A 27,413-nucleotide genomic window follows, 5' to 3' on the forward strand; every position below is an offset into this window, starting at 1 on the left:
CCACGTGAAGAGGTCCTTGTATGTTGGTGGCTGACCTCCAGAGTGCCTGTGGACTCAGGGTTTATAAAGAGAGCCTGTGATTGGAGGAGATTAGGCCCCTCCAGCAGCACGGGCTGTCAGTTTGACACTGACGCACCGACCACCCCTGAGCATCACAGCCCAGGGGTTGAACTGTACAACATGTTATTATGGAATTACTACTCTGACATACTTGGCGTGGTAAGATCAAAGTGTAATCACTCCTGTAGAGAAAATGAAACGTAATTGGAGTTTGGTTTTAATCACTGCGTGTTTGTGATGAACGTGTCGCAAAGACTAACAAAACACAGCGCACTGATTGGCTGGCAGGGTGCTCACTTTGAGAAAAGGCAAACATCCTGAGTCTGCTCATCACGTTTTCTTTTTCTGTCTAACAACCCCGATCCCAGACATGTTTGGATGCAGCGTAAAACAAAAATAAAAGCGAGTGCGATCATTTCAAACTACTGACAGTAAACACAGACCGAGTAAACACAGCCATGTAGTAACATCCTTTAAACAGTCATGTGTTCATAAAGCGGTGACCCTTGCTCCATCCTCGCTTGTGAACGGCCGAGCCTTTCCAGGATGCTCCTTTCATGGATGTGTGATGTCTATGAAGCATGCTGGTCCAGTTCCCCTTTAGTCCAGTGCTACCAGTATCCCTATGCTGGAATAATAACTGATTTGAGTTTGTGGTAAATTGATTAAAGCTCCTGTATTATGCTCATTTTCAGGTTCATACATATATTTTGTTAATCTGCTGCTGCAGTAAAATGTAGCACTTCCTGCTTAGATGTTTCACATTAAAAGCCTTGGGGCAGCTTAAAGAGTAATATCTCTTTTGTTCCTTTCAATTGGACTATTAGAGCACAGTTAATTCAGCCTCCTATCAGTGTTTTTTATAAGGGACTGGCCTTTATTTTTTCATGTTGGCCATTATTGCTGTAACATGAATAGCTGCTTTTATCAGATAGTTTATGGTACACAGTCCCTGAGGGCACCACTTGCATTGTTATCTAATTTTGAGGACTTATCTTGTACAGGAGCATTGAGATTTAAGGCCTTTATTACATCAATATATGCTCATGTGTTGCGCTTCCAGTACCGGAAAGGTCACTCAGGGTCGGGTTGAATAAATGTTTTTCTGCTCTCTCTCGTTGTCTCTTCTGTAGAGTTTATGTCAGTGGATTCTGAGTGTGAAGAAGAACTACAGGAAGAATGTGGCTTATCACAACTGGAGACACGCGTTCAACACGGCTCAGAGCATGTTCGCCCTCCTCAAGTCTGGACGCATGCAGGTCAGTGCAGCCAATCACTGGTTAGAATTAAACTGTTCAGAAGGCACTGAATGAGTGGCTTCCATGACACAAGAAAGTACCGTGTGCATAAAATACTGGCAACTATCAGCAGCTGCAGCCTGGAAATATCAGTATGAGCCATACTGGAGCCCTGTTTTCAGCTCTGTTGTAAAAGCTGTTGTGTCATATGCAGAAACGGCCTTGCTGTCCACTCCAGGCAGCATGCTGAGCGCCTACGCTGCAAAACAACGTGTGGAGAGTTACCACAGCACTGTGTGTACACAGCTACGAGGCTTTTGTTCGGTTTGATTGTGGCAACAAATTGTCGTCTGTTCACCGGCTGCCTTTATGTTGCTGTGGTCTGTGGGTGTTTCTCTTACTTCATCCACTCGTCCATCTCCTGACAGAATTACCTGAACGATATGGAGGTCCTGGCTCTAATGATTGCAACTCTCAGCCACGACCTGGACCACAGAGGAGTTAACAACTCCTACATACAGAGGTACAGCAGGAGAGTATGAGTCATTTAAGTACATGTATGATTGTATATGAATGTGTGGGAGCACACTGTATCCACTCTGTGTTTCTTACTTCTTGTGTGTGTGTGTGTGTGTGTGTGTGTGTGTGTGTGTCCAGGAGCGACCACCCACTGGCCCAGCTCTACTGCCACTCCACCATGGAGCATCACCATTTTGACCACTGCCTCATGATCCTCAACAGCCCCGTAGGTGCACTCACACACACACGCGCACACGCACGTACGTGGGAAGCCCTCCAGTCCATTCGTTCTTTTATTTGCACCATCGCTCTACTAACAATTCCCAAAGTAAAGGAAACACCAGTGGCCCTTTGCTTAATGACTGGGAGAACATGGATTTTCTTAACTTTTATTATTAAAATTAACATTTAAATACACAATAAAGATTAGAAAAAAATTGCCTTTCTAAAAAAAGTATAAGACAACATTCATCAGTCAACTGTTATGTATGAAGTGTGAACCAATCACAACGGTCCATTTTTACATTGGCCAAACCTGTTGAGCGTGCTCACACTGATATCCACTCAGAAAAATAACATTAATTTTGCAAGAAAGTGAAAAGATTATACAATATTTGGCTAATTAGGCCTAAATATTTTTTGTTTTATAATTTTATATCTATTTTTTTATTTTTTAAGTCCGGCCCACACAGTGCATGCTTAGAAAAACTGATTGATTGATTAGCCAGGCCAGTATATCAGCTGATTTTAGTTAGCTGATAGCTGAGTTTAATGCAAATATATTAGTATATGATATATTATGCTGTATATCCGTAATTTAGAAACAGTCACCATCACATAGTGTCTCCTCCAGAGAGCACTTACAAGATTATTGTTCTGCTTCAAAATGTCCTGCTCAGTATGTATCCAGTGTCAGTTCACACCCAGCAGACACATTAGCATTCCTTTAGAGTCTTCTCTGCTTCCACAAGTCCAATATTTACTTTTATGTTAGATATTTTTCTCAGGGGTTGGAGGACACCAAAACAGAGCTGTCTCCTAAGTAACTAAATTCTCCATTATATTCTCCAGCGCGTCTCTAACTGTGTCTGTCTGCTGTTTGTTGCTGAGCAGGTAGTGTTCAGAGCTTTTTCGATGAAGACTGCAAAAGAGTAAAAAATAATGAAAAGAATCAGCTGAAAAACCCTAAAAGGCTCTGCAGAGATGAGGGTAACTGCAGAGCTGGGTGATGATTCTCTGTGGGTTTGTCACCATGAGCATATATTACACATCGATTGGTTACAGGTGCATGTGAGGGTAGGAAAGGAGGAGCTGTCACTATCATCGTGGATGTGCGTGTAGCAGCAGGAAGACAGAGGCAACGAAAACATCAGGCAAATTCACACCTAGATTTTTATCTTCATCACGGTTATGCAAAAGATGACATTAGCTGCCCTTTCACAGCTGCAGCTGATTCAGTATGCAGCAGCTGAGCTCTTGGCAGGCGCAATCAAGAGGCTCCGTCTCCTTCCTCTCATGGTGTCCCTACGTGGCTTCCCGCCAGCCTGGTTTCAGAATCTTCACAGTTTGCAAAGCGCTCTGTGTTGTCTCGCACATTATACAGTCGGTTTCAGATCTGACGCGGTCCCGCAACAGCAACTATCGGATGCCCACGTTCTCGTGTTTATGTCCAAGACTGCAGTTAAAGGGTGGAAAGGACGTTTCTGTTGCAGGAGCCGGAATTCATTGGCAAAAATCACAGTAGAAACTAATAATTTAATAACTGCTTGTAATGTAATAGCACGCCCATAATGTAATAGAACTGTTGCTCCCATAATGCAATAATGTTTTTGCATGTAATATAATAAGTATTGTGTGAATCTTTATTTAAGTCGTGTTTGGGTTGGAAACGTCTCCATGCCAAATCATCTCGACTCATTCTCCCCGTTAGTTTGACTTCACAGTGCAAAAAAAACTGGGACATCATCCCTCACTGGCTTCCCACCCCCCCCCCCACCCCCACCCCCCCCAGCAGCGCAGCTTACAAAGCCAAGCCAAGCTGTCGCCTTCTGCACATACACAAAAAACAATTTTCCAAAGGTCGTCATTAAGCTTAACATATCATTTGATATATTTCCCCGCCGACCAGACGGCACTACAGATGTTTCCTAGAAACAGATTTACTCAGTGGAAGTCTTTAGCAGTTAAGATGTTTGTTGGAAACCAGCCAGTCGTTACTAACAACTTAGGAATGAGTTCATACATAAACATGAAAATGGATTTACAAATATCTGGTGCAACCCTACCCAGGTGTGTGTGCCGTGGTGGGCCAAACACAGAAAATACCGAAACCATCTGCATTTTTTGTATTTCTATAAATGGATGAACCAAAGTTTTAATCTTGTGGACAGCCTGATGATGATGGATTGACAGTGTCAGCATTTACATGAACAGTGATGCTTACGTCACATAAAAATATAGAATCAGGCTGAAAACCCTTTGAAAAGTTATCGTCAAAGTCAGTGGCAGTGCTTTCTGCTGTGCCGTGGTGATGGTGTTGCCTGCATACTGCAGGATCCTGGATTTCTCTTATTTATTGTGTCTGTTTTGTTCATTTGCCAGCTGCTCGCTTACCACAGAACACTCTGATAGCCCAATAAAATACAGCGACTTACAGCCTGCTCTGATCTTTATGGCCTCTAAACAAACTCAAAATACACTCCCGACGATACAGCGCCACTTAACTCAACTGCTGCTGAACACATTCAGACATTTTCACACAGTTACACACACAATGCAAACCTCGTCACGTGCGGGCTGATCAGCGTTAATGCAAATACGCGCTCTTAAAAGCACTTGAAATGGAAAGAACGTGGAATCATGTGTCAACTCGTGTGCTAATAAACACTCAAGACGTGGATTCGGTTGTTTGACTTATGTGTGTGTGTCTTAGCAGTCTGTCGTTGTCATGGCAACCCCTTGGTGGTCTGTCACTGTACAAACCGTGGTTAACACTATCAGTACCTAGTATCTACTCGTTAGAGGGTTGCTATCTCGCTCTGTGCGCACACACGCACATACAGTCAAACTTTCATGTATATGCTCTGTGTTCATGGAAATGATTAAATAAAATACAGAGCAGTCCCTGCATGGACATGATTCCTTTTCTTTGTTTCTTTCTCTCCAGGGAAACCAGATCCTGAGCGGTCTCTCGCTAGATGAGTACAAGACCACTCTGAAGATGATCGAGAGGGCTATTCTGGCCACTGATCTGGCCCTGTACATGAAGTAGGTACCAAACGTCAAGCCCAGATGGAACTCTGACTGGAGAGGGTTGGGGGGGCCAGATCAGCACAGTCAAACTTTGCAGTGTTTTCGTTTTCTTTAGATTGTTCAAACCATATTTTTTGCAAGGGATCCGGCAGAGTCAAGACAAAATTGGTTATTTATAACCCAGTTAGTTTCGAGCTAATTTCCATGTGCACTTCCTCTTCAGCTAACAATTTAAACACATTAGCGATGTAATAAACAGAGCAGTTCGTCAACCATGGAGTGCTTACAATGCCAAAACCAGTAAAATGTAGCCATCCCTCAATTGGGTGGTAGCATTTGGGCTCACTAGTCGTGACTTGTGATAGCTTTTTATCACCACTGTCACAGGTTGTAGTTAGCAAACACTGAATTCATTTTGATATATTTTTTTTTATATATTCTTAGATATGTCCTCAGTCAGGAGGTTGATACTAAGAAGTAGTTTATTTTAGGCAAATTCAGAGTAGGAGGATATTTTTCCTTCATGGAAGTATGTGTATATTTAATGGAAAGATTATTTCCTCTTTCATATCGCCATTTCAGACCAGTCAAGGAATGATTACGATGATCCAGTAATGATGGAACAGACACCGCCGTGTGTCGTCAGCACAGTCTCATGCTGCTTCCTATGCCTTGTGTTTGAAAGCAGTTATCATGTTGGATCATCTGTGGATTTATTAACATTTTTGATTTAAATTTTTGTGGATCAAAATGTTTGGGGTGAAACAGATGAGATTCAGCTCTTTTTCAAGAAAACTGTGTAGAAGTTGTAGAAGTGTCATTTTCAATAACCACAACAGCACAAGCAATTGACCTGAATATCTTTCACTGAATACACAATTTTACACAATAATTATGCGCCTCCAGACTTTTGGCTTGCGTAATGCCCCTGTGCTAGCTTTACCTGTCTGCTGTTTGGTGCTTGGCAGGGAGTAAACAGTGTTTTAATCAGAGCTTTGTCACTGACAACGGCTGCTACTGCTGCTGGGATATATCGTTGTTTTTGGGAAAAAAAAAAACATACAGTGTCCATAATTTTGCCAAAATTTCTACAAGTTGAACCTCCAATATTTTTTTTTATTCATCTACCTCAGTGATTTCAGCTCTTATCTCATCCTTCTAAAGTCTAGACAGTGGGTGGTGGAGGAGGTAAGTAGGTGTTACATGAGGTTATATATCTGCTGTGTCATTGTACGTGTGTGTGTGTGTGTGTGTGTGTGTGTGCTGTCAGGAGGCGCGGGGAGTTCTTTGAGCTCACCAAGAACAGTCAATTTGTTTGGGAGGACGAGTATCACAGAGACTTACTGAGGTGAGTGCCAACCCTCCAAAATTCAAACACGCTGAAAAGCACCAACACACACATAAATCCATCACTTTGATTTTAAAGGAACAGTTTGATATTTTGGGAAATATGCTCATTCGTTTTCCCTCTTGAAAGCAAGATGTGAGATGTGAGTCTCTGTGGTAAGTACAGAGCATCATGGTCTTTCTCAAGAACACATAAATATGAAAAAAAAGACAATTTGTGGTTTCAGTGGGAGTTGGAATTGTTTCTTATTTCAACAGTTTATTCATCTCCCAAGTACTTTGGTGCAGACTCCAGCTAAAATGCAAGTTACCAACAGTTGTTCACCCATAAATAGTTCCAGCATGTTACAAGTGTCCAACTATTTTTAATGGAAAGTAGCTCAAACCTGCTTGAAAAGTCAGTTTTTTCAAAACTGTTTTTCAAGTGAAGCTCAACGTAAGTGATTCTAACTTGCTTTCTCATGAGCTCTTCTTATTTTCAGGTGGCTGTCATCTCATCAATAGGCATCTAAATCTTTTTTCTAAATCTTTTTATGAAGGCTTTTGTACAGACTGTCGATCTGAAGAGTCATGAACAGAAAGGAACCAGTGCAGGAATAAACTCGCTCTTGTAAACTCTGTATTTTAAGAAATACTAAAACTGAAATGGTTCAGTTAAATCATTTAGATTAATCCATCCAGGTCATGGTTATCCAAGGAGGGTTGAATCAAGGGCAACAGGACTTGGTTGTAGACACTTGAAAACATTCCACCTCTGACCCAGGGAGCTTCTTCAGCTCTGACTTCTGGGGAATCACAGGTGTTAACCTCTGTGGGGTCATTATCAAGGTCATTTATACCACCTAGTTAGTGCTCCTCGCTGTTCTAATGGCAGTCGTTAAGAGTCGGAGTCACTTGAGGTTACGTAGGACTCCCCACCACCACCCAATCCCTTGGATGAGAAGGGAATTTTGAAGTATCTGCAACCAAGTCCAGTTGCCCTATATTCCACCCCCTTTGGATAGCCAGGCTGTTTCTTCCTTTTTACCAATGTTTATGCTAAGCTAAGCTAATCACATGCAATTCCATACTCAACACACCTACATGAGATTGATATCAATCTTCTCATCTCACTCTTGGAAAGAAAGCCTATAGGAAGATTTCCCAAAATGTTAACTATTCCTTTAAGATGGCATCTGAAAGTCAGACTCCTTATAGAGTATACTGTATAATTCATATAGTAGTATTATTGATAGAAAAAAACTTCACTTCAGTTTTAGGCGTTTTTAGACATTTTTAGACATTTGGCCTCCAGCACCTTTTGCTCACTCATGTATTTCCCCCTTCAGGTCAATGCTGATGACTGCATGTGACATATCAGCCATCACCAAGCCATGGCCAGTGCAAAAAAGGGTAAAATATTCCTCTTATTTATGTTTGTTTTGGCTATACTGCAATTTTTCAGCCTTTCTTGGTGTGCATTATTCTTTTTCTTCCCGGATTTCTGGTTTCTGTAGTTATTTTCTGTAGGATATATGACAACTTGATCATCTACTCCATCATAAGCTATACGGTGGTATTCATCATTACACAGCATGAAAAACAACTGCCAGAGAACAAGATAATCAGCGGGGGTATGAGTATGAAGCATTCATTTTGGTTGTATCAGATTGTTCTGCCATGTCTGCCCGGGCGGACGTACTGTCATCTCATTAAGTTATTGTGGTTAAAATGTTAGCAAAGATAAAAATTCATTATACAACACGGTGGTTCAGCTGGTTACTTACCTGTTCTGCTGAACTTATGCTAGCTTCAACACAGCAATCAGTAAACTTAGCATCTGACTAGCTAAGTTAAGCTAAGTCTAAGTGACACAGCAATAGCCCCAGAAAGTTTGACTGTGGTCCTTAACTTAACTGTTAGATATTCCATTTTCCTTATTAGCTGTCACTAAATTTGTTTGCAACAATTTCATTTAGTTTTCCTCAGGAAATGAATGAAATGCTGAAATGCCTTCTGAAAGGGTCCTCAACTGTACTTTTCTCAGAATCTTTTGAAACAGACACTGTCTGCAGGGACTGACTAGCCTGCGAGCTGAGCAGTTTGATGGTGGGTCCGTGAAGTAGAGAGGGGTAGAGTAGGAGAATAATGTGATTCTGTAGAAGGTGAACTATTGATTAAGAAACTTTCTGAGTTGTTGCCAGGGGTTGGCAAACTAATCTACGGTCACTCTCGGGACAGACAGGGCCTCTCCCACTGTGAGTGATGTTAGATGTGCTGATTTTCTGAATTCATTGACATTCTGTGGACTGAATGGGAAGCTTTGATGTGGTCTGCAGGCTGCCAGCTGATGATCACTGACCTATATATGTATACCTGTATATTTATACTACTTAAAATCAAGAACGCCTCACTACCCCCTGCTCTGGAAACCCTTAGTGGGTTCGGACCCCCAGGTTGAGAACCAGTGCCCTAATCAGTGACTTCACAGCAGGTGTTTTGCCTTTGGAAACTAATTAGAAACTCCTGCTTTGACATTACTGTTGAGGCGTGGCCTGAAGTGCAATGTTCTTAAAGGATGAAGAGCAGTGCAGCGCCTGTGCTTCATGTATTTGTCCCTCTTTCATCTTTGACTCTGCCATTTCACACTCGATTTAGTTCTTCACACCCTCCCTCCGTCGCTCGTATATTTGTTTCATCGTTCTCCTTATCTCCCTGCTGACCTTCGTTAGTCTGCACCTCATTAGGAACCACACGCACGGTGCAGAGAGGTTCAGGCACACACACACACACACGGGGCATGAGTGTGTGTGCACTTGTGTGTGTTGACAAGTGAGTGCTCATTAATAAGAACAGCTGTGCCCCTGTCCTCAGATGACACCTCTGAAACCATTCAGGGCAGTAAACATGAATACACATGCAAATATGTTCTCCCACATAAACACACACACACACACATGCAATCTGGTTTCCATAATTTTCGGGGACATTACATAGACTTACATTAATTTCCTGGAGACTGACCCTAACCATAACCACAACCACTACTTGTCTAACCCTAACTTTACCTTAACCTAACCTCACCTTAACCTTAACGCAAGTCTTCACCCTAAAATTTAACAATTTACTTTATGGGACTTGCCTTTTGTCCACATAAGGAAGAGGAGACTGTGCAAACGCATTTATGACCCCACAATGTACATATGCACACACGCACACACACACACACACACAACTTCCTCTTTGCCTTCTTGTCCACTGCAGAGATGCATTGGGTTTTTAGTTCCAGAATGGAAAGAGAGTTTGCTGGGTACCTTATCCCATGTTCACCTGGGGGATCCTCCAAAAAATGAAACCCCCCCTCTAAAAAACATGCATGAAGATCACCACCTGACCAATGGTGACGTAAAAAGAAACCGGGTCCACAGGCGCCGGCTGGATGCCAGCCCACCGCTCCTGGTCTGCTGCGGAGGAAGGACTGACCAAGGATGGGTCAAAAGTGGAGAGGAAATTTCACCAAGCATGGCGTGTGTGTGTACTAAAATGCATGTACTATGTGGTGTGACAATAAAGGCTTCTTCTTCCTCTTCTTAAATATAGTCCACTGATCCAGTATTAACGACAAAATATTGTTTAATGCCGCTTTATATAACCATGGATGGTTCACATTGAAATAGATGGGGTGGATTTTGTCTTTATTTGATAGATGACGGTGTATAGACAGACAGGAAATGTTGGGAGAGAGGGGTATGACATGCAACAAAAGATCCTGGCAGGAATTGAACTTTAGCATTGTGGTTATAGGGTATGTGTCTTCAGACTAGCCTTGTTAAAATGTAACCCTCCATAGGCATGACTTTCAGTAACAACCCTTGTATAAGGGTAAGCAACCTACATGTGCTTCCTTTCTAGGCAGCACCTAGAATGCTTGACTCAGTCTTGAATGAAGATTACTTGGTCTTGGACCAAGGACGACTTGGAGTTCACGTCCTAAATGTGTGTGTAATTCTGTCTTTTCTTCAATGGCTATGATGTCACTCCAAGACAGATATGGTCACAGACACAGATAAGCTTTGGCGTTATTTTTGAGAGCATTCAGGTAAACATGGCTATTTCTGGGATCTGGGACTGCAGCAGCATTGCTAAAAAGACAGGAAACACAAAATCATACAGGTTTTAAACAAACACCAAACCTGTTTTGACCATTAAAGCTTGCCAGACTGACTTACTGCTCTGCTTCACCTTTGACCCTCCAGACTTAGTGTAGTCCAGTGTGTGCACAGTTTTCCTGTGCAATTAATAATTATTACAGCATTTCGGATGCACTTACTTTCATTTGGACCCCCAAATAAAGTGGTTTAGATGATCGAGATAGACTCTTGGTTTGTTTACAACCTGTCCGATCGTCTTGTGTTTCTTGTCCCATCTGGCTTGGTTATGGTGATGTCGGCACGTTCACAAATTTCCACATCTGCTTTGGTGAGCACAATGTGGCCTCAACTGATGGGAAGAAAGCACAAGAGAGAATTATCAGAATATTACCAAATTTAATTCTGACCAGAATTTTCTTAAAAGATAGATGTTATTCTCGTCTCATTTTCAAATCTCTCAGCCACCCCATCCCCATCCCCAACCTCACATCTTGATTCTTGACTGGGTTAGGCTTTAGGTGGCCTTAAATGACCAGTGACCCCAACAGTCTTGCTTGTTTGACCGTACTGATCATGAACATAAGGCTTAAGTGTGTGCAAGCCTCCTCCAAAATCAACAGTTTGAAATACTTTCAGAACTCCAGCTGTAGGTCCTTCTTGCTGTTGTTGGAAGTCTAATGAAGCAGTTCCTGACCACTGAAGTTATTTTAACATGGAGCTAACTTGCTGTGCTATGCAGACAAAAAAGTTCTTTTTTTTGACTGACATGAGGGTAAGTAAATAAGGACAAAGTTACTCAGTCTCACAGGTTAACATTTGCCTCATGCTTTGTGTTGGTTTTAGTCGACTATAATGAGCTCTCTCTCTGGTTGAGTCCCCCTGCAGCTCCATCGAACTGTGCCTTGATTACAGACTTAATCAGTGAGGTGCACATGGCTTTAACAAACATGCACTCAGAGTGATGCTGATTGGAGCCCGAGGCTGCAGTCAGATCTCATTTACCTCTCTGTAAACAGACGGAGAGCTTTAACTTAGAGTGACTACCTCTTTTGGCAGACCTCGCCCTCTTTCTTCCTCCATTTTACTTTGTTTTCTTTTTGACTTGCCTCCATAATACCTACTTTCTCTCACGTTACGTCTGTCTAGCTGTTTCTTGCAAGCTTTGTTTTCCCTTGGTTCTTCAAGCTGTCACAATAAATCTTGCCCTTCTCCAAGCATTTCATAATTTTACACTTTGAAAATGTTGGTTCTGGCAGCAGGAGAAAGATTATGTCTTCTCCGTGGTAGGATGTCCCAACCTCGTTTCTAAAATCAGCCTCCTAAGATGTTCATTAAAATGCCTCCACTGAAATCCAAACTGCAGCAGATGTGTGCCAGAGAGCATCCAAGGTTAAGTACAACAGTAGGGCAACATTGTGATTTGCATAGTTAAAATGTCAGACACCCACCTGGTATGGAGTCACGTCCAAATCAAACTGTAGATTTGCAAGTGATGTTGACAGAGGAAACTGAGAAAGCTTAGTTTGAAACATGGAGCCTGTGCACCTTTAACAGACTATGTGTTTTCCTTGTTACTGACATCCTTAACATTCTTTGTTTTTGTCACATTGTTTTTGATCAGCTGAAAGTCTGTTCAGTTTTCAAATCAACACTTTTGCTTTGGCTTAAAGCTTCTATATCATCAGTGTCTTCTCTTGGATGCAGATTGCAGAGCTGGTAGCCACCGAGTTCTTCGAGCAGGGGGATAAGGAAAGACGCGAGCTGAACATAGAGCCCAGTGTAAGTGCAGTGGGTCACTTCAGGGATTGTTTTGTGGGACAAAACCTTTTGTACTACGTACAACATGAGCTGTGGTGTGCCTCAGGGATCCATTTTGGGTCCTCTGATTCTCTATTTCGTGTGCTTTCCTCTGGTTGTCATACTCAACCACTCAATCTTGTACTGATGACTCTAAGACTATTGATACCCTAAATAATTGCACTGACGTTTTTTTATATTTGCTTGTAAGTGGTTTCTTAGCCAGAATTTGGATGTTTCTGGTCTCCCTAATCTTTCCTCACCAGTCACCGTGCAAATTATCTCTATATAATTTTTGACTCTGAATGATATAATTATAGAATGAATCATGTCTTTGTCATTTTGTTTGTGTCTCTTGTGAAGCAGGCTTCATTACTTGAATGAATCTTTGTGTGGTCTTCTCAGAAAGCAGTAAATGAACAATAAATAATTCACAACTCTTCTGTCAAACTGTGTAGTCGTCAGCAGTGATCAGTAATCTCATGTAATCAGTCAGCAGACTAATTGATGGTGACAACGAATGATCTGTTTTCAGTCATGACTGAGCTCCCTGACATCACGTGGTAGTGTCCTGGTAACCGTTTCGAACCTTTGAAGAGCAGCTGTTAGCTGCTGTGGGTCAAATCAAAAGAACTTCACATCCTGTCAAAGAAATCGAACAGAAAATGTTTTTATCTGTAAGCATTTGAAGACAAACATTTCTGCACTCATTTCATTTGGTGTCTTTTTTTCTATCCTCTCACTTCAGGACCTTATGAATCGTGAAAAAAGAGATAAGATTCCCAGCATGCAGGTGTCCTTCATTGATGCCATCTGCACTCAGTTATATGAGGTAATATAACCAATATAACTTGCTGTGACTCTGTCTCTGGAAACCACTGTACCAAATGAATAGCCGAAAATGGCATTTTGCCAGTGGCAATGGTGGACATTTGTCATTTTATTTCTCACTTGCTGGAAAGATGCCTGGCTCACATTGTGAAAAAAAATGCCTGGAAATGTGAAACAAGATGTGAAATGAATCAGAATTATATTTACTCAATTTTGTTTGTTAAATGAAGTGTCTTTGTTACTGTCACAGACCTTGGCTGGCATGTCGGAGTATTGCTCCCCGTTGTTGGAAGGATGTCAGAAAAATCGGCAGCATTGGAAGCGCTTGGCCGAGGAGTGTGAGAAGGGGCTGGTCAACGGCTTGGTGTGACGCCAACACCGGTTTGGTTTTTAACCAACACAGATTTCCAGGGTTTGCCCTGCACAAACAGGTCTCACAAAATTTCATTAAATTGGCATGACATGCAAGGACAAATAACACGCTTTATGTACGGAAAGTGGCCAAAAATGTATTTCCCTTTCAGGAAAAGAATAAGTGGATTGGTTTGACTGTAAAAGGGCAGATACACTTGCCTTCAAGACAACACTTAAGAAATAATGCCAGTTTCTTACAACTTTAGTCTTATTTTTGCAGGTTCGTTCATCCTTCCTATTTGGAATAATACAATTGTATGCACCTAGTCAATTGCTCAGATGTGTGAGTGCAGCAGCATCAGTAAACAAGACCATGAAGTACCATGCTAGCCTAGCAGTCAGGCTAAACACAAAGTACAACTACTAATGACGATGGTAATTAGTTTTTAAAGGGGTATAAAAGTGGTGCAGTCAGCTAACCTGTTAGCAGACTGTTAACCTTTAGGCTAACAAAACCAACCTAAAGCCAAAATATCCTGGAAAAACCCACCACAATTTATTGAATTTACTTTACTTGCTTTACTTTGGTGCAATAAGGGATTATTTTAAAGATTATTCTTTGAGGTATGATGACTTTTAGTTTTACTCCAGACACAGTGGTTTGGATATTCTGGCGAAAGTGTTTGCAGCCATTGTGATCACCTAACAGCTCAGTTCTTACCGTGCTGAACTTTGTTGCAGCAATGTCGCCATGTTCCCTGATCTCAACTTTAGTGAGTGCATATCATAACACATAGAAATGACGCTCAAAACTACAAAAACCAGACCCAACTTGCCATATTTCTGAACACAAAACCTGAAACAAACTGCTATAGGAATATAACTGTTAGCCAACTCCCATGACGTGCAATTTTGCGTCCATAAGGCAGACTCCTTGTTTCAGAGGTCATGCTCAATTTGCCAAGCTTTGTGAGACCTGTCGTCACCATTCGTTCATGGCTTTCAGTCACCAGAGAAAATAACAGTCAGCACTAAGATATATTTATTACCATAGCCATTTTTATTTTTGCACAGAGTGGCTTTCATCGTGAAGTCTCACCCACGCTATCTCGCACAGGTAGTGACACGTAGGGGAACAGTGAATGGTAAAACACAGATCCGTCACAGTGGGATTGTACGTATAACTTTACAGTGTCACAATAATCTGATAAGCTTGTTGAATATTTCTTCTATCACAGCACAACACACTACCAAGGTTTTTGAGTCTTTTGTAACATTTCACTCATTGTCTTAACTATTGCATATTTATTTTGTTTTCTATATTTATTAGAGTTTATATATTGTACGGTCATCCTTTTATCAAGAGCACACAATTCTTTATATAGGAAATGTAGTTTTCATACTTCCAAAAAAATCCCACCCCTGCACCGCTTTTTTGAAGGACCTTTCGTAGTAACAACTCTTTCAGATGACGTTTGGAAGTGTAATGTGTTATTTGAATTTTTTGTTTTGTTTTTTTTGTTTTTTCAAAATGTAAAAGAGCCAAAGACTAGGCCATCGATTTCAAAGGGAAATTGGTCTAGATTTTTCCACTGCCTTGTTGTGATAACTTAGGACCAATTCACAATTCAAATAAAGAAAAAACTTTTTTTTTTTTATTTGTCCACGAGCTTTTCCCTGAAAGAGACTTTTTCTTACATCTCGTTTTTCTAACTGAATGATGGAGTGAAGTTTGTTAAGCTGTGGGCAGCGTGACCAGATGTACTAGTTGCATGCCAGTAGAACATATGTGTACTTTGCTGGAAACCAACCAATATGATGGCACAGGGGTGTCATCTCGCTGCTGGTGACACAACATTTCAGCCCATATTGCACTGGTTCTCAACCTAATGGTCAAGGCCCACCAAGAAATCAGTCCCTTAATAAACCTGAGGGGTCACTACCACCACCAAATGATTAAAGGGGTACAAAAGAAAAGTCATTGTATTACTTAAGACAAGCTCAGTTAAACAGGTCAAAGCAGCAAAGGTGTCTGTTGGACACATACCAGTGGACAACAGTATCAGACCGTGGTTGTGTACGCTCATGCATTGTCCACTGAGACATTGTCATGACCAGTTTTCAGTTGTTGGCTTTCTCACTTTCACATTCACTCGCCATCATTCTGATGACTTCACAACACGAACTTTAGTACTCGGTATGCACAGCAGCAGGTGCCGGCGAGGTGTATTTTCCTAACTGCAACAGGCTTGACAACTTTTGTAGACGCACATGCTGAGAAGGCTCATTTGTATCTGTGTTTGTATTTTGTACTTTGAACAAGTCTCCAGGACTGTAATATATGTGCCTGCTGCCTCACCCTTCCACTACACAAAAAAACAAAGTATCGGTTTCTTTACTGCTGCTTGTTTTGGAGAAATTTGCTTGTTGCATGTACATGAGAGCATTACACCTTTTTTTTTTGTTTGTTTTTTAGAAAAGGACTTGCAGGTGAGAAAATGTAGTACGATGATATGGTACCATTATGAACGAGGTGTTCCACATCTGCAACTGTCCACACTACTGACCACTGTGAGCCAAGTAAATGGTTTGTCCCATTTAAGAGAAATATGTATTTTCTGTCTGGTCTGTTTTGTTGTACTGTGCACACTGCAAACCCATACACAAATCACCCAGAACCAACCAGTGACTTATGTTGCACTGCCACCTACAGGTCAAAAACAGTAAAATCACACAAAGAAACCTTCGTAGAAGACATTTATTTATGACATTTCATAAAAGTTTAACATAGAAACCACTAGCTTCTAAAACACAGGGTGCCAGCTTGAGAGAAAGGGGACAATACTAAAGACAGAGACAGACACTTCTAATAGACAAATCACTGCTTATGAGAAATATTTACATCAGTATAGACAGAGCAGGTGGCTGCCACATCCTTCTCAAAAAGACAAGTGAAGTTCAGAAAACAAAGGCGGGAGAACACGGGGTGTACAGAACATCGGGCAAAGACAGCGAGGCAGGACGCTGCAGTGTAAAATCTACTGTTTTCTCTCAGGGGCAGTGGTTGGTGCTATATACAGCTCACAGGGTGCGAGGAGGGGGCGCTGTGGTTTAGAGGTTTAAACTGAGTCAGTCCTCTTGTACGCTACCATGCTGTTCACCTTGTGGATCGAGGTGGTGAAGGAGCGTAAGCGCACCTCCTCTGATTGGTCGATGATCTGCGGACCAGACTCTTCCCATTTTTCGGGAACCACCAGGTCTTTGTCTGTGTAGACGAGGAGGTCAAATGCACCTAGAGACAAGACGGCAAAGGTCAGAGGATCAAAGGATCCAATAACCCAGAGGTGACACAGAGACAAACCTCAGACTGTTGGTGGAAAGAGAGAAAATGGTCTAGTTACTCACATGGTGTCTCCAGCAGCGGCAGGAAAGTTACCGTGGCTGTTACTTGTCTGATAACGGAGCGGATCTCATCCTGAATTGTCTTAATGGACTTTTCTCTGGGAGCACTGGGGAACACAGGAGAACTGAGTTAACATATGAGACAGTGTCCAAGTGAGAGCTGTCAGGTCATAATGGCCACCATTAACATGTGTACAACTCTATGAATGTTACCAATCAGCTATGCATGAATGGAAAATAGCTAATCAGCTGATACAAGCATGACTTCGATCTCCATCTGAACTGAGGCAGTGCTCTTATCTATAGGATTCAGCTGAGTACAAAGTACACACTTGTTGTGGTCAGCTGCATGTATCACGCACAGTCAGCCGAGTGAAGGTCAGACAAATGTTTCCACTGACCGTGGATGTCGCCCAAATTACTGCAAACAAGTGAGTTTGGTTCTGTGGTTATAAATTAGCAACTGACTCTTACACTCTGTTGTTTTGGGTGAATTTTTAAAAATGCTGTCTAAACGGCTCCTGATAAGGCTGGCAAGATAATCTACAATGTGTTAGTTAGTCTCTCACTACTGAATCTGCCTCTCCTACTCTATGTGTCACTCAGCCCCAAACTCACTGGTTTCTACTCAAGACGTTTATCTTTAGGGCCACAAATATATAATTTCATTTGACAAAAAAACAAAAATAAAAACAAACAGCTGCTCACTGTAATTTTATCAAATGTTACTCTAAGAAACTTGAAGAACTAGTCCATTTGTTGGGGACTATTTTCTCTGGCGGGTTAATCCACGGAGGAATAAGATATATCAGGTTTTGATACACACACACAACACCAACACTTAGGTAGAAAATACATCCAGTATTGGTTTAGGTCTGCACATCTTCAGACCTACACTGATGAAGTGTGTGTGGCCATGGCAGGTGGCTCGTGACTGCCACCTGCTGGAATCTGATTGGACTGCTACTTGAGTGAAGGTTCAGTGGGTGGGATTTAGGGGGATCAACTGGCAGAAACAGAATATATATAATCAGCTGAAATGAAGAATTGTCATGTTTTGTTACCATAGGAGGAGCTCTCTATATCTACAGAGGGTCCTCTTTCAATGAGTCAGCTGTGTTCAACTACCATGTTTCTACAGTAGTCCAGAACGGACAAACCAAACACTGGCTCTAAAGTTTGTCTTTTGAGTTTTGAAGGTACTATTACAGACTTGGAAGGGCTTGGGTGACTAAACTCTGGACCTTGAACACAGAAAGACTCAACACATATTCTGAGTACAAACCAATAAATATGCATTCTTCACCTAAATTCAAAACAAAAGTAGACCGAAATAGTAAATAATTATTTGAAAATTGCTGCCAACAAATCCACAGTAGAGGGGCTGACCTGCTCTCCTTGGCAGACTTGTCACACTCGATGTCAAACTGCCATCTCTCCAGCACCTCGTTGGTTTCCAGACATGTGATCACCAACACCAGCTTCTGCACTGTGCATTCAAACAGCCACTCTGCAACACAGAGAACAAACACACCCACTGACCCTGAGGCTGAACAGTCTGGATAGGTGCTAATACAACAACGCAATTTGCAGCTTCAGTGTCTCAGTAGCTGCAGCCTAAACAGCTGGTCATCTGAAGAAGAAGCAGTCCACTGAGGATACCTTTGAGTTGGGATACCACATTGGTCAGGTAGTTCTTCAGTTTGGGGTCGGTGGTCACGTGAAGGCTCATGTCATAGTGGGTGACTCTGCTGAATGTCTCTGGAGGATAGATGCCCCGCTGGTACAGGATGCTGTTGATGCCAAATGCTGCATGGAAAGAGTGAATTTTATGACAAAGGTCTAACTTGGTACGTGCCGATAAAATATACAGATAAGCTACATATTTAAACTTAAAATGCAAAGTCAAGGTATCAGTTTTGCCATCTGTTGTACTGTTAAAAATGAAACGTTAGGACTGTTACAGCTGCTGTTTGTCTGCTCTGCAAGTTAGCATTGAAGATACAGCAAAACTGTATATTAGCGAACCTCAGCCATGAACCGACGAAGAAGAAATGCTGCCATGCTTACGAGCCAAACATACATGTCGTAGCCGATGACCAGCAACTTTCCTAAAACGTTGTAGTCTTCTGGTGAATTCGGTGTATCTAATAACTCACATGAAACATTACACAGTGCTAACTGTCATCTGAAGTCTTTGTCCTGCTCAGCTCATTCCGCACTCGTTCTTGACCAGCGGAGTCTGCGGTGGGCGGTGCACTTCGCTAAGAACACGTTCCAGCTCAAAGGTTTAAAACTTCTCAAGACAAATTGATTTTGGTTGCTTATGTGCTCAAAGGAGTTGAGCGTATGTATTTTCGACCCGACACTTCATTTTCATTTTTATTATGGAGCTTCTATTGCCACGCTAATTGTACTAACGCTACATTACACAGGCCCTGTAGCATATTAGCACTGCGTGCCAGCGTGTCGCAACGGTTCAAAAAACGGCACATTAAAAAACAAAGAGCATAAATATAACGTTAAATACTTACAGAAGAAGTCGGCCACTAGCTCAGTGCTTCCTTTGAGTGTAATTCCTTTCAATGTGCTGGTCATTTTACACTTTTGGTTAAATCTTCGACAATGAACCTTTGTTGTGTTTTTTCTGCTTTGGATTCAACTACCCGCCGTGCAGTTTGAAATTTCTCAGCTCTTCACTTTTGCGCATGCGTGAAAGATATCGGCGCACTGTTGATGACGTTTATAGTTGCGCTTACAATTTTCTGACGCTAGAGGGAGATGAAGGATAACTCACTGGCAAGCTCCGTTCATGTCAAAAATACTCACCAGAGGAGGTGAGAATAGCAAAAAAAAAAAAAAAAAAAAAAGTACAGTATTGTTGCGTTACAAGCAAAAAGTACTAATTTAGAAGTCAGTAAAATACATGTGTGAGTGACAGAAGATGTGTAGTGGTGTGTTTTTCAGTTCTTCACTGTGTTTAAGGTTTGGTGAAAGCCCAAATTTGACATGACCCATTTTCACTGCTCATCACAGCAAGCCTTCATTTTCTTTAATTTCTCCATATTTTGTCTGACGCGTCAGCAAATACAACTTAAAGTACTCACAGCTATTTTTTGATTCAATTGGATGAGTAGAAGAGATGACTTTTCAATACAAATGAATGTGTCACAACTTCATCGCTGTGGATACCTCTAATAAATCCCTCAGATGTATCTGGATTAACAAACAACACAGTAAAGGATTTATTTAATTATGCCAGAGTCTCTATTCAAACAGTGCTGCCGACATTTCATTAATTTAACTTTTTATTGCCATGAACATCACACACCGAATTCCATTCACCTCCATTGTAAAATAATGTTTCCATTAAATGACATGAGAAATACGCAAATGCAAATGATTTTATATATTTTTTTTTTCTGTATCAATTCTATTTATGTTATATTTGTATGTTTTTCTCTTTTTCTTAAAGTATTTGTTTAATGTCACATATATATATTTTTTACTAATCAATACATTATTTTCTTCATATAATTTTTATCTCTACATTTAATTATTTAGTTTTTTCTCCACATTCATGTATTCGTATACTTCTCTCTACTGTATGATAATAAGGGATGATGTCAGACAACTGTATAACAGTCTCTCCTGGTTGTCAGTGGCTCATCAGTCTGTGTTGGTCGCAGCCATGAACAGCAATAGAGACAAACAAACAAAGCAAGAGTTGGGACACTCTTAGCTGGACCTTTCTATTTCTATTGATTGAGTTCTAGGTCACAAACACAAACATGTAAATGGTCTCCTTGAGGCTGTTGGAGGTATGTTCTTTGTTTTAGTGGCCCCTCGTGTTGGAGCTGAATTCTAAACACTTCCTGCATCAGCAGTTACCACAAAGACATGAAATTGGTTTCGATCTTGTCATCCAGACTGGTGTTCTGCTTCCACTTCTTTGCCAGTATGGGGCTCACGAAAATGCTGGAAGGCAGGAAAGTACCCACACAGAGAGGCTGGCACTCCTGAAGGAGAAGTACAGTAAGGAGCTGAAGTCCAAGAAACACGAGAACAAACCAGGCGTTGGGAGGAAAAGCTTCCAGAGCGGGCTGGCAGACAAGGACAAGAGTTCCAAGACTTTCCATTAATTAACACAATTTCAGGCATATGTCTACTATAGCTCTTCCAATAATTGCTAACATCTTATATCTGATGTCATCCAGCATCTCCCACACAGACTATAGCCAGCCAGTCTAATGTATGTGTTTATCTGTGGTTTGTCAAATAACGTCTGAAAGAAAGTCTCTCCATCCAGATGATGCTGACATCTGCAGCACCTGAAGACAAGTCAAAGCTCAGTCTGCTCTCTTTTCTGAGGAAACCGCACTGCTTCCTGCCACTTGAAGGAAGCGATGACTGTATAAACCCACAGCAGAGAAGTCCTCATACAGAACATACATCACAGCGTGTGTCTGCTCATTGACTGCTCATCTTTTTTTTCCCTACCACAGGCATTTTGCCATTCACCACTGGCCTCTCCCGAAGCCCCACCGAGGCTGACAAAAGGCACAATGCAGAGTTTTTTTTCCATGTCTCGCATCTGGCTTCAAACTGATTTAAATAAAAGAAGTAAATTATTGCGATATGACAACCGTGGGGATAAAATTCTGACTTTTTCCAACTGGGGTGTTATTTTCTTAGTGTGTTGCAGTGGACGGAGGGGTTCTTAAAAGAGGTAAAAGGATGACTACTAAATCTAAATTTTAGCTTGTGTACTCTGGCAATGCTATTTCACAGTTAATGCTTTATGATTATTTACTTTTTTCTATGTCTCCTTTGAATTACACATGCTGGGAGTGCAATATTTAGTCCCGTGCAGCCAATATATTTAGCGCCATGTAAACAGAGATCGAATAAATTTACAGAAAGTCGTGCAAACTGTAATCCCTTCAGCGGCGCTGGATGGTTTGTGGTCATTCTTAACTTCAGCCCAGTTTACAGCCTCGAGAGCCAATTGTTGCAACACTCACTCAAGCCCCCGTGCAAAAGCCAACTAGCGTCACTTTAACAAGTCTCTGCTGGTCTAAACTAACAGCTTTATGGTTTCATATCGAGAGACCTCAGCGCCACAGTCATGCTCCATAACAGAGACTGTGGGTACTGGCATCAGGCCCTCTCAGAGAACGGCCCTCTATCTGTCTGGCACCATGGAAATGATATAGTGTCCTTCCCTTGCTGCGCTTATACATGATTTGTTGAACATTTTATTTAGGGAACGGACCGCAAGTTTAGCTATTCAGCTGCATATTAGGCAAGAGACATTCAAGAGAGATACACAGATATCAGCCTTTCCTTAAACTTGATCCTGATCGGACAGTCGGGTGTACACCTGTGATCTGAGGGCGGATGTTCCCACAGCTGAGAAAAAGTATATTGGCAAAAGGAAGCCATTTAAATGCATCCTTTTGCAGTGACCATGCCATACATCCTCATCCTCATCCTCACCCTCATCCTACTATGCATTTTGCCACATTACCTGAGATAAGCTGTCATCCAGGCTGTGTGCACAGAGTTACGCAAAGCTGGGTGAATAACATTTTAATTTAAGGTTTTGGTTGTTCTACTAATATAACTCAGATCTGCACACTATGCCACTCCACTACTACTGCGTGTTTGACCCATCCATCTACCCCAACCTCCTTTCTACGCAGACTTTTTTGGCTCTTTAAACTACATCACCTTGCTCTAAGTGTCTAATTTTGCCACAGACGCTGAAGGGTACCTTGTGTGTCTGTATGAGACGCCCAGCGGCGAGACAAAACATCAGTATTTGAGAAGTATCTGGGAATGATAACAGTGTGTGATGATACAATGACTTCACTGGTGTAATATCTTTGTGGGCCTGCACTAAAAATAGTTCAGAAGATCATATGTTAATGAGTAAATCAGAGAGAAACTGTAAAAGTGGGGGCCACAATTTTCTTTTGAAAAGCAACAAGACCTGCTTCTGTGAACACTTCAATACACTAAATGAGTGCAGGCCTGTCAGCTGGTCCAGCAGCTCCACAAACGTCATGTAAATATTTGGCTCAACTCTCACACTATAACGTGCAAAACCCTCCTTCAGTCCTCAGCCACAGTCTGGGAAGGTGTGTCTGCAGCATATGAACAAGGCAGAAAGTGATTAAAAGCTGTCCCTACACGGCGTAACGAGGTGTTTGATGCACGTTCCCGTCCTGTCGGTGCTGCGTTTGTCCTACTTGGAGCTGACTGGCTGCAGCTATGGGGCGTGCGGAGCTCAGCCGGCTGGACCCGTGCCTCGTGTTCTCTGGCGCTCTGCATCCAACAGCTGGAGCTCTGCAAATGACATGTCTCGCTCACACGCGAGCACACGCACATTCCGGCATTCTTGTAGATACGCAAACCAAATGTGAGCAAATTGTATATATTCACACACACGTGCATGCATACACTGTATTCAGGATGTTATCGTTGACCATATGACCTTTTCTTTGCGTGTGTGTGTGTGTCCATCTACAGCCTTGTGACAAATTGTTACACCAGTTTGTCATCATGACATACAAATGCTTAGCTGTCTTTCAAGTAAGCCTTCTCTGGAAGAGAAGGGGAGTGAGCTTTCAGCATATGTATTGTAAACACCTAAAGTTCATCGGTGTGACCCTATAAAAAGACCCTCCTTGTAAAGTCTACGGTTGTTTTTGTCTCATAAAGACACAGAGTTTCTTCCTTTTACTAGTGAGTTTATATGACGGCCTATCGCCCCATTAGAAGCTATCTAAACACGCGGGCCTCAGCCACGGACAGATAGCCCTGCAGAGTAAACAAGGTCTAATAGATGGTGGGTGGGACGAGAGCATATACAGTTACTCAGTCATTGTCAAGCCACCTGCACTATATCCACATGCAATAACTCCTCCCTGCACATGTAGCCTTCTCGCCAAGGATTGTTAAGTCCAGAAGGGTCTGCAGGCTATAGTTTTAATAGACAACATACACACCAGAAGGGGAGGGAAATGGTTTTATGTAGTGATGTAGCAGTCTTCAAGCTGTGCCATACTTTTTTTTAATATATGCATTATCAAATTCAGTAAAAGGTAAGTCAATGCGTCAAGAAAATTCCTTTTGATAAAACCTGTGCTTGATAACAGGTAAATAACTAGAAGCCTTGATGGTCTCTAGAGGATTTACATTCGAGAGTGATGTGAGCAATGCTGAGGTAACAGAGACGAGACTGAAAGAGGGTTTACTCGAAGTGAAAATGGACACAACCAAACTATCCACCAGCAGAAAACCATCAGCGGAAAACCTTCTTAAACCCATCAAGCATAAATTCCTTTTCAGAAGAGACGTGATCACAAAGGGACGCCAGTCATACCCGGCCTGAAAAGATATAATAGACCTGATCCAAAATGAAGTCCTCCCCAACAGACCCAGATAATGAGAGACCACCAACAATGCAACATAACCTTAGATGAGTCTCCCTATAATACCTGCACATGGCAGCTATTGCATGGTTAAAGTTTGGGTAAGATTGTGCTTATGGTAAATAAATGATGGATTTGTCATATGCACAAGTGGAAGTGGAGCAAAATCTTATTAGAGTATAAGACACAAAATAGTGCAGCGGCTAGAATATAGAATAGAATAGAGTAGAATAGAAACACTGCGGTAGCCAAGTGAGCAATAGTAAAACGCATAAAGTGTAAACAGGTTGTAAACAATAAGCGGAGTCAGTGCAGTAGAACGTGTTTGTGCAATACCAGTAAGACATTATGGACAGATTATGCCCATGGTTTAAAAAAAAAAATTCACATTTTTGACAGATCTGTGATGGGACGTACTGTGCTGAGGTGCACAATCATCCAGTATAAAAGTAAATCCAAGGGCACCGGACTTGGCAGCAGCCTAATGAGCAGGCGTGGTTGAACAGAGAAGCAATAAATGTTATTTTTGCTGCGCTTCACAGCTCACAGTGTAGGTCTCATCTGAAGAAGCATGTTATCTTGTATCGCCGAGTGTAGCGCAAGTGGATAAGACGATGGGACCAGTTACTTTAAACATGAAGTGAAGTCGTTCTAACTTCCATGGAAGGTGTATTTTTACAGCCTATAAATCTAAACAATATAAAATATTTTGTTTTCAGCCATACATATTTCTACAGGAAGTCAGCTGGGCGTCAATGGTGCTTTCATGCTCGGGTGGAAAAATGGTTTTCATGAGCTTTAGAGAAAAAGAGCATGAAAATGTGTGGAATGACAATAAAATGAATGTAGGTGCAGCTCACGCCATTTGTCTATCCAACGTTTGTGTTAAGGCTTCTCTATTCCCCATGGGCACCTTCTCCCCCACCTTTGGCTTCGCCCCACGTCGTCTCCACCCCCCTGCAACATGATCCTTCCTCTGCAAGTTTCCAGGTTGACTCGTCCTCGGCCGTGTGCGTTGACTTTGCCTTTTCTGATCGCCTGCGCTGCTCTCATTTGGCAACAGAAAGCCGAGTCCATGCAGATTCATCGGACAGCTGTCATTTATTCTATGTGTGTGTGTGTGTGTGCACGTATTGTTCTTCCATCCAACGACCAAATGTGCTGGAAAGGTTTCAAAGTCAAGATGAAGACTCCAAAGTAAAGACAAGGACAAACGTATGACATTAGAGGACAGTAAATATTTATTTGTCAGGGTTACGATTAGAAAGAGCATAAGATTTAGATTAGGTTAAAGGTTAAGGTTAAGTATTTAGCAGCTAGGATTGGGGGTGAGGGTTCATTGAAAGGAGTGTCATCTGACCGTATCTAAAAGTGGTCGGCAAAAGTGTTTCTAAATATTCTTGAATGGCCACACTCAAAGGTGGTATGAAAGCCTGCTGGCGTAAAGTGTGTTTTCCATCCACCACCAAACATTTTTACCCTAAGCTGAGGTAAAAAAAGTTGATGTCAATAAAAATAAAATGTAGACTTAGTGAATTAATCATGATACACATGAAGCCATGTGACTCACTGAGGAGATGAAATGCAGCGGCGGATGAGAGCATCATATATGTGTGGACCAATCAGGAGACTAATATTGTAATATTCTTCTAATGAACACACAACAGCCAGAAATTCCATATTTCCATCCCACTGTCTACATGCTCTTCCACCATTACAGGCCTGACTGGAGATCTTTTAATCACGTCATCTTGTCGCAGCGTCTTCTGCGCTCTGACTGGACAATTTGCTGATCTTCACTCTCTCCACTACAAATTTTTGCACAACAGCAGCTGAGAAGCATTGATCCCCATTTTCTTTTGCAGATTTTCTGGACATCCAGTCAGAATGTGCTATGTTTGGATGGAAACCTGACCAGAGCCTCCTCCTGGCTGCACCCCAGTGCCTTCCCACCTCACATCTTTGTCCTCTTTACATGAATTATACAAATTTGGATAACAGTGCACATTTTAGGAGAGTGTCTCCTGGAAGGCGTACTCGATTGTACATAGAGAAAGTAACTGAAGTAGCTGTGCAGAGTTTCAGAAAGCTATAAAAATTGTCTGGGGCCATACACAATGCATGTAGCCAGAAAGGTTCTCACAAGTGTATCAACACAGTCTATGAAGTCCTGTTTCCTGCATTGAGAGGCAGTGCAACCGGCTCCTGAACGCACACATTTCTGCCCTTGACAGCTGCTATTCGTCTTTCAGCCAGCAGCAGTGAAATGATTTTATACCTTCTAAGAGTTTCCAAGGTGTATTATCAAGGGCCTTGTGCACTGCTGCTGCTGCTGCGAGAGGGTGATATTTCACTTACTTTTCCTCTGCTCGCTCATCTCTCTGTCTTTGCATCTTTTCCCCAATTTGTCTTAATTTGCAGGAGAACTGCTCTTGGTAAATATTTTCTTTTTGTAGGAATATTTCTTCTCCTCTGATTCCGTCTCCCTATCCGAACCCAGCGATCCGTTTGTACATCTTGGCCTTGGAGGACTTTTCCACCGGCTCTGGTAGTCATATTTCCCATGCATGGTCATACTTTTATATCTGCACGCTTCCTGGGGCTAACAAAACTGATTTATACACGGGTTCTGTTGACGACCCCGGTGAATGTTTCATGGCAAACACATCTGCTGAGCTCTGAGAGTATGGACGAACGGACGGTTCGGCAAGAGAAGGATAGAAGGGGGGGGGGGGGACAACACAGTGAAGAGGCATGGCTCAGGACTTTGCAGAGTGGAGTCTCTCAGCTCTTCTGGCACATCTGTCCTTCTTCCGTCCCTGCAGCGCTGACGCAATCGCGAGGGCACACAAACACACACTCACTTCTACACACTCAGCTGGCTCTGTTTAGCCATGCTGCCTGCATGTGGATTACTGGATCTCCCATTGTGCTGCCATTATTTAATAGCAGCTTTGGTGCAACATGGAGTGATGTTTATGTGGCCCAGCTTCAGACAGCCAAATGTGCCCGGAACAGCAACTGATGAACTCATGCTCTGAGGG

The 27,413-nt window shown here is 42.0% G+C and overlaps 2 protein-coding genes across 3 annotated transcripts in view; one reads left to right on the forward strand and one right to left on the reverse strand.

Annotated features, from left to right (window-relative positions):
• The window catches only part of pde5ab (phosphodiesterase 5A, cGMP-specific, b), a 52,344-nt gene extending 36,211 nt beyond the window's left edge, over positions 1–16,133 (forward strand). For both annotated transcript variants that reach the window (XM_076725145.1, XM_076725144.1), the window contains exons 14-22: positions 1,194–1,319; positions 1,727–1,821; positions 1,956–2,043; positions 4,984–5,084; positions 6,340–6,417; positions 7,745–7,808; positions 12,251–12,325; positions 13,092–13,175; positions 13,425–16,133. In XM_076725145.1, coding sequence (XP_076581260.1) covers positions 1,194–1,319; positions 1,727–1,821; positions 1,956–2,043; positions 4,984–5,084; positions 6,340–6,417; positions 7,745–7,808; positions 12,251–12,325; positions 13,092–13,175; positions 13,425–13,544 — 831 coding nt within the window. In that variant the 3' untranslated portion in view covers positions 13,545–16,133. The remainder of the gene's footprint in view (positions 1–1,193; positions 1,320–1,726; positions 1,822–1,955; positions 2,044–4,983; positions 5,085–6,339; positions 6,418–7,744; positions 7,809–12,250; positions 12,326–13,091; positions 13,176–13,424) is intronic.
• A 141-nt stretch (positions 16,134–16,274) lies between these two features.
• mad2l1 (MAD2 mitotic arrest deficient-like 1 (yeast)) lies at positions 16,275–19,620 on the reverse strand. The gene is made up of 5 exons (XM_076725147.1): positions 19,465–19,620; positions 18,593–18,739; positions 18,320–18,440; positions 16,934–17,037; positions 16,275–16,820 (listed from the first exon to the last, which is right to left on the reverse strand). The coding sequence occupies exons 1-5, from the start codon at positions 19,526–19,528 to the stop codon at positions 16,648–16,650; spliced, it is 609 nt and encodes a 202-aa protein (XP_076581262.1). The 5' UTR covers positions 19,529–19,620; the 3' UTR covers positions 16,275–16,647.
• Positions 19,621–27,413: the final 7,793 nt, after the last annotated feature.

This window comes from Chaetodon auriga, chromosome 24, assembly GCF_051107435.1.
Source record: "Chaetodon auriga isolate fChaAug3 chromosome 24, fChaAug3.hap1, whole genome shotgun sequence".
NCBI lineage: Eukaryota > Metazoa > Chordata > Actinopteri > Chaetodontiformes > Chaetodontidae > Chaetodon > Chaetodon auriga.

Bases quoted from the DNA above. Each gene is read 5' to 3' on its own strand.
- mad2l1 (XM_076725147.1), bottom strand. From the start codon at position 19,528: ATGACCAGCACATTGAAAGGAATTACACTCAAAGGAAGCACTGAGCTA. The intron at 18,441-18,592 runs GTATCCTCAGTG...TCTGTGTTGCAG, and splicing joins TGTGGTATCCCAACTCAAAG to AGTGGCTGTTTGAATGCACA. The intron at 17,038-18,319 runs GTCAGCCCCTCT...TGTGTTCCCCAG, and splicing joins AAGTCTGCCAAGGAGAGCAG to TGCTCCCAGAGAAAAGTCCA.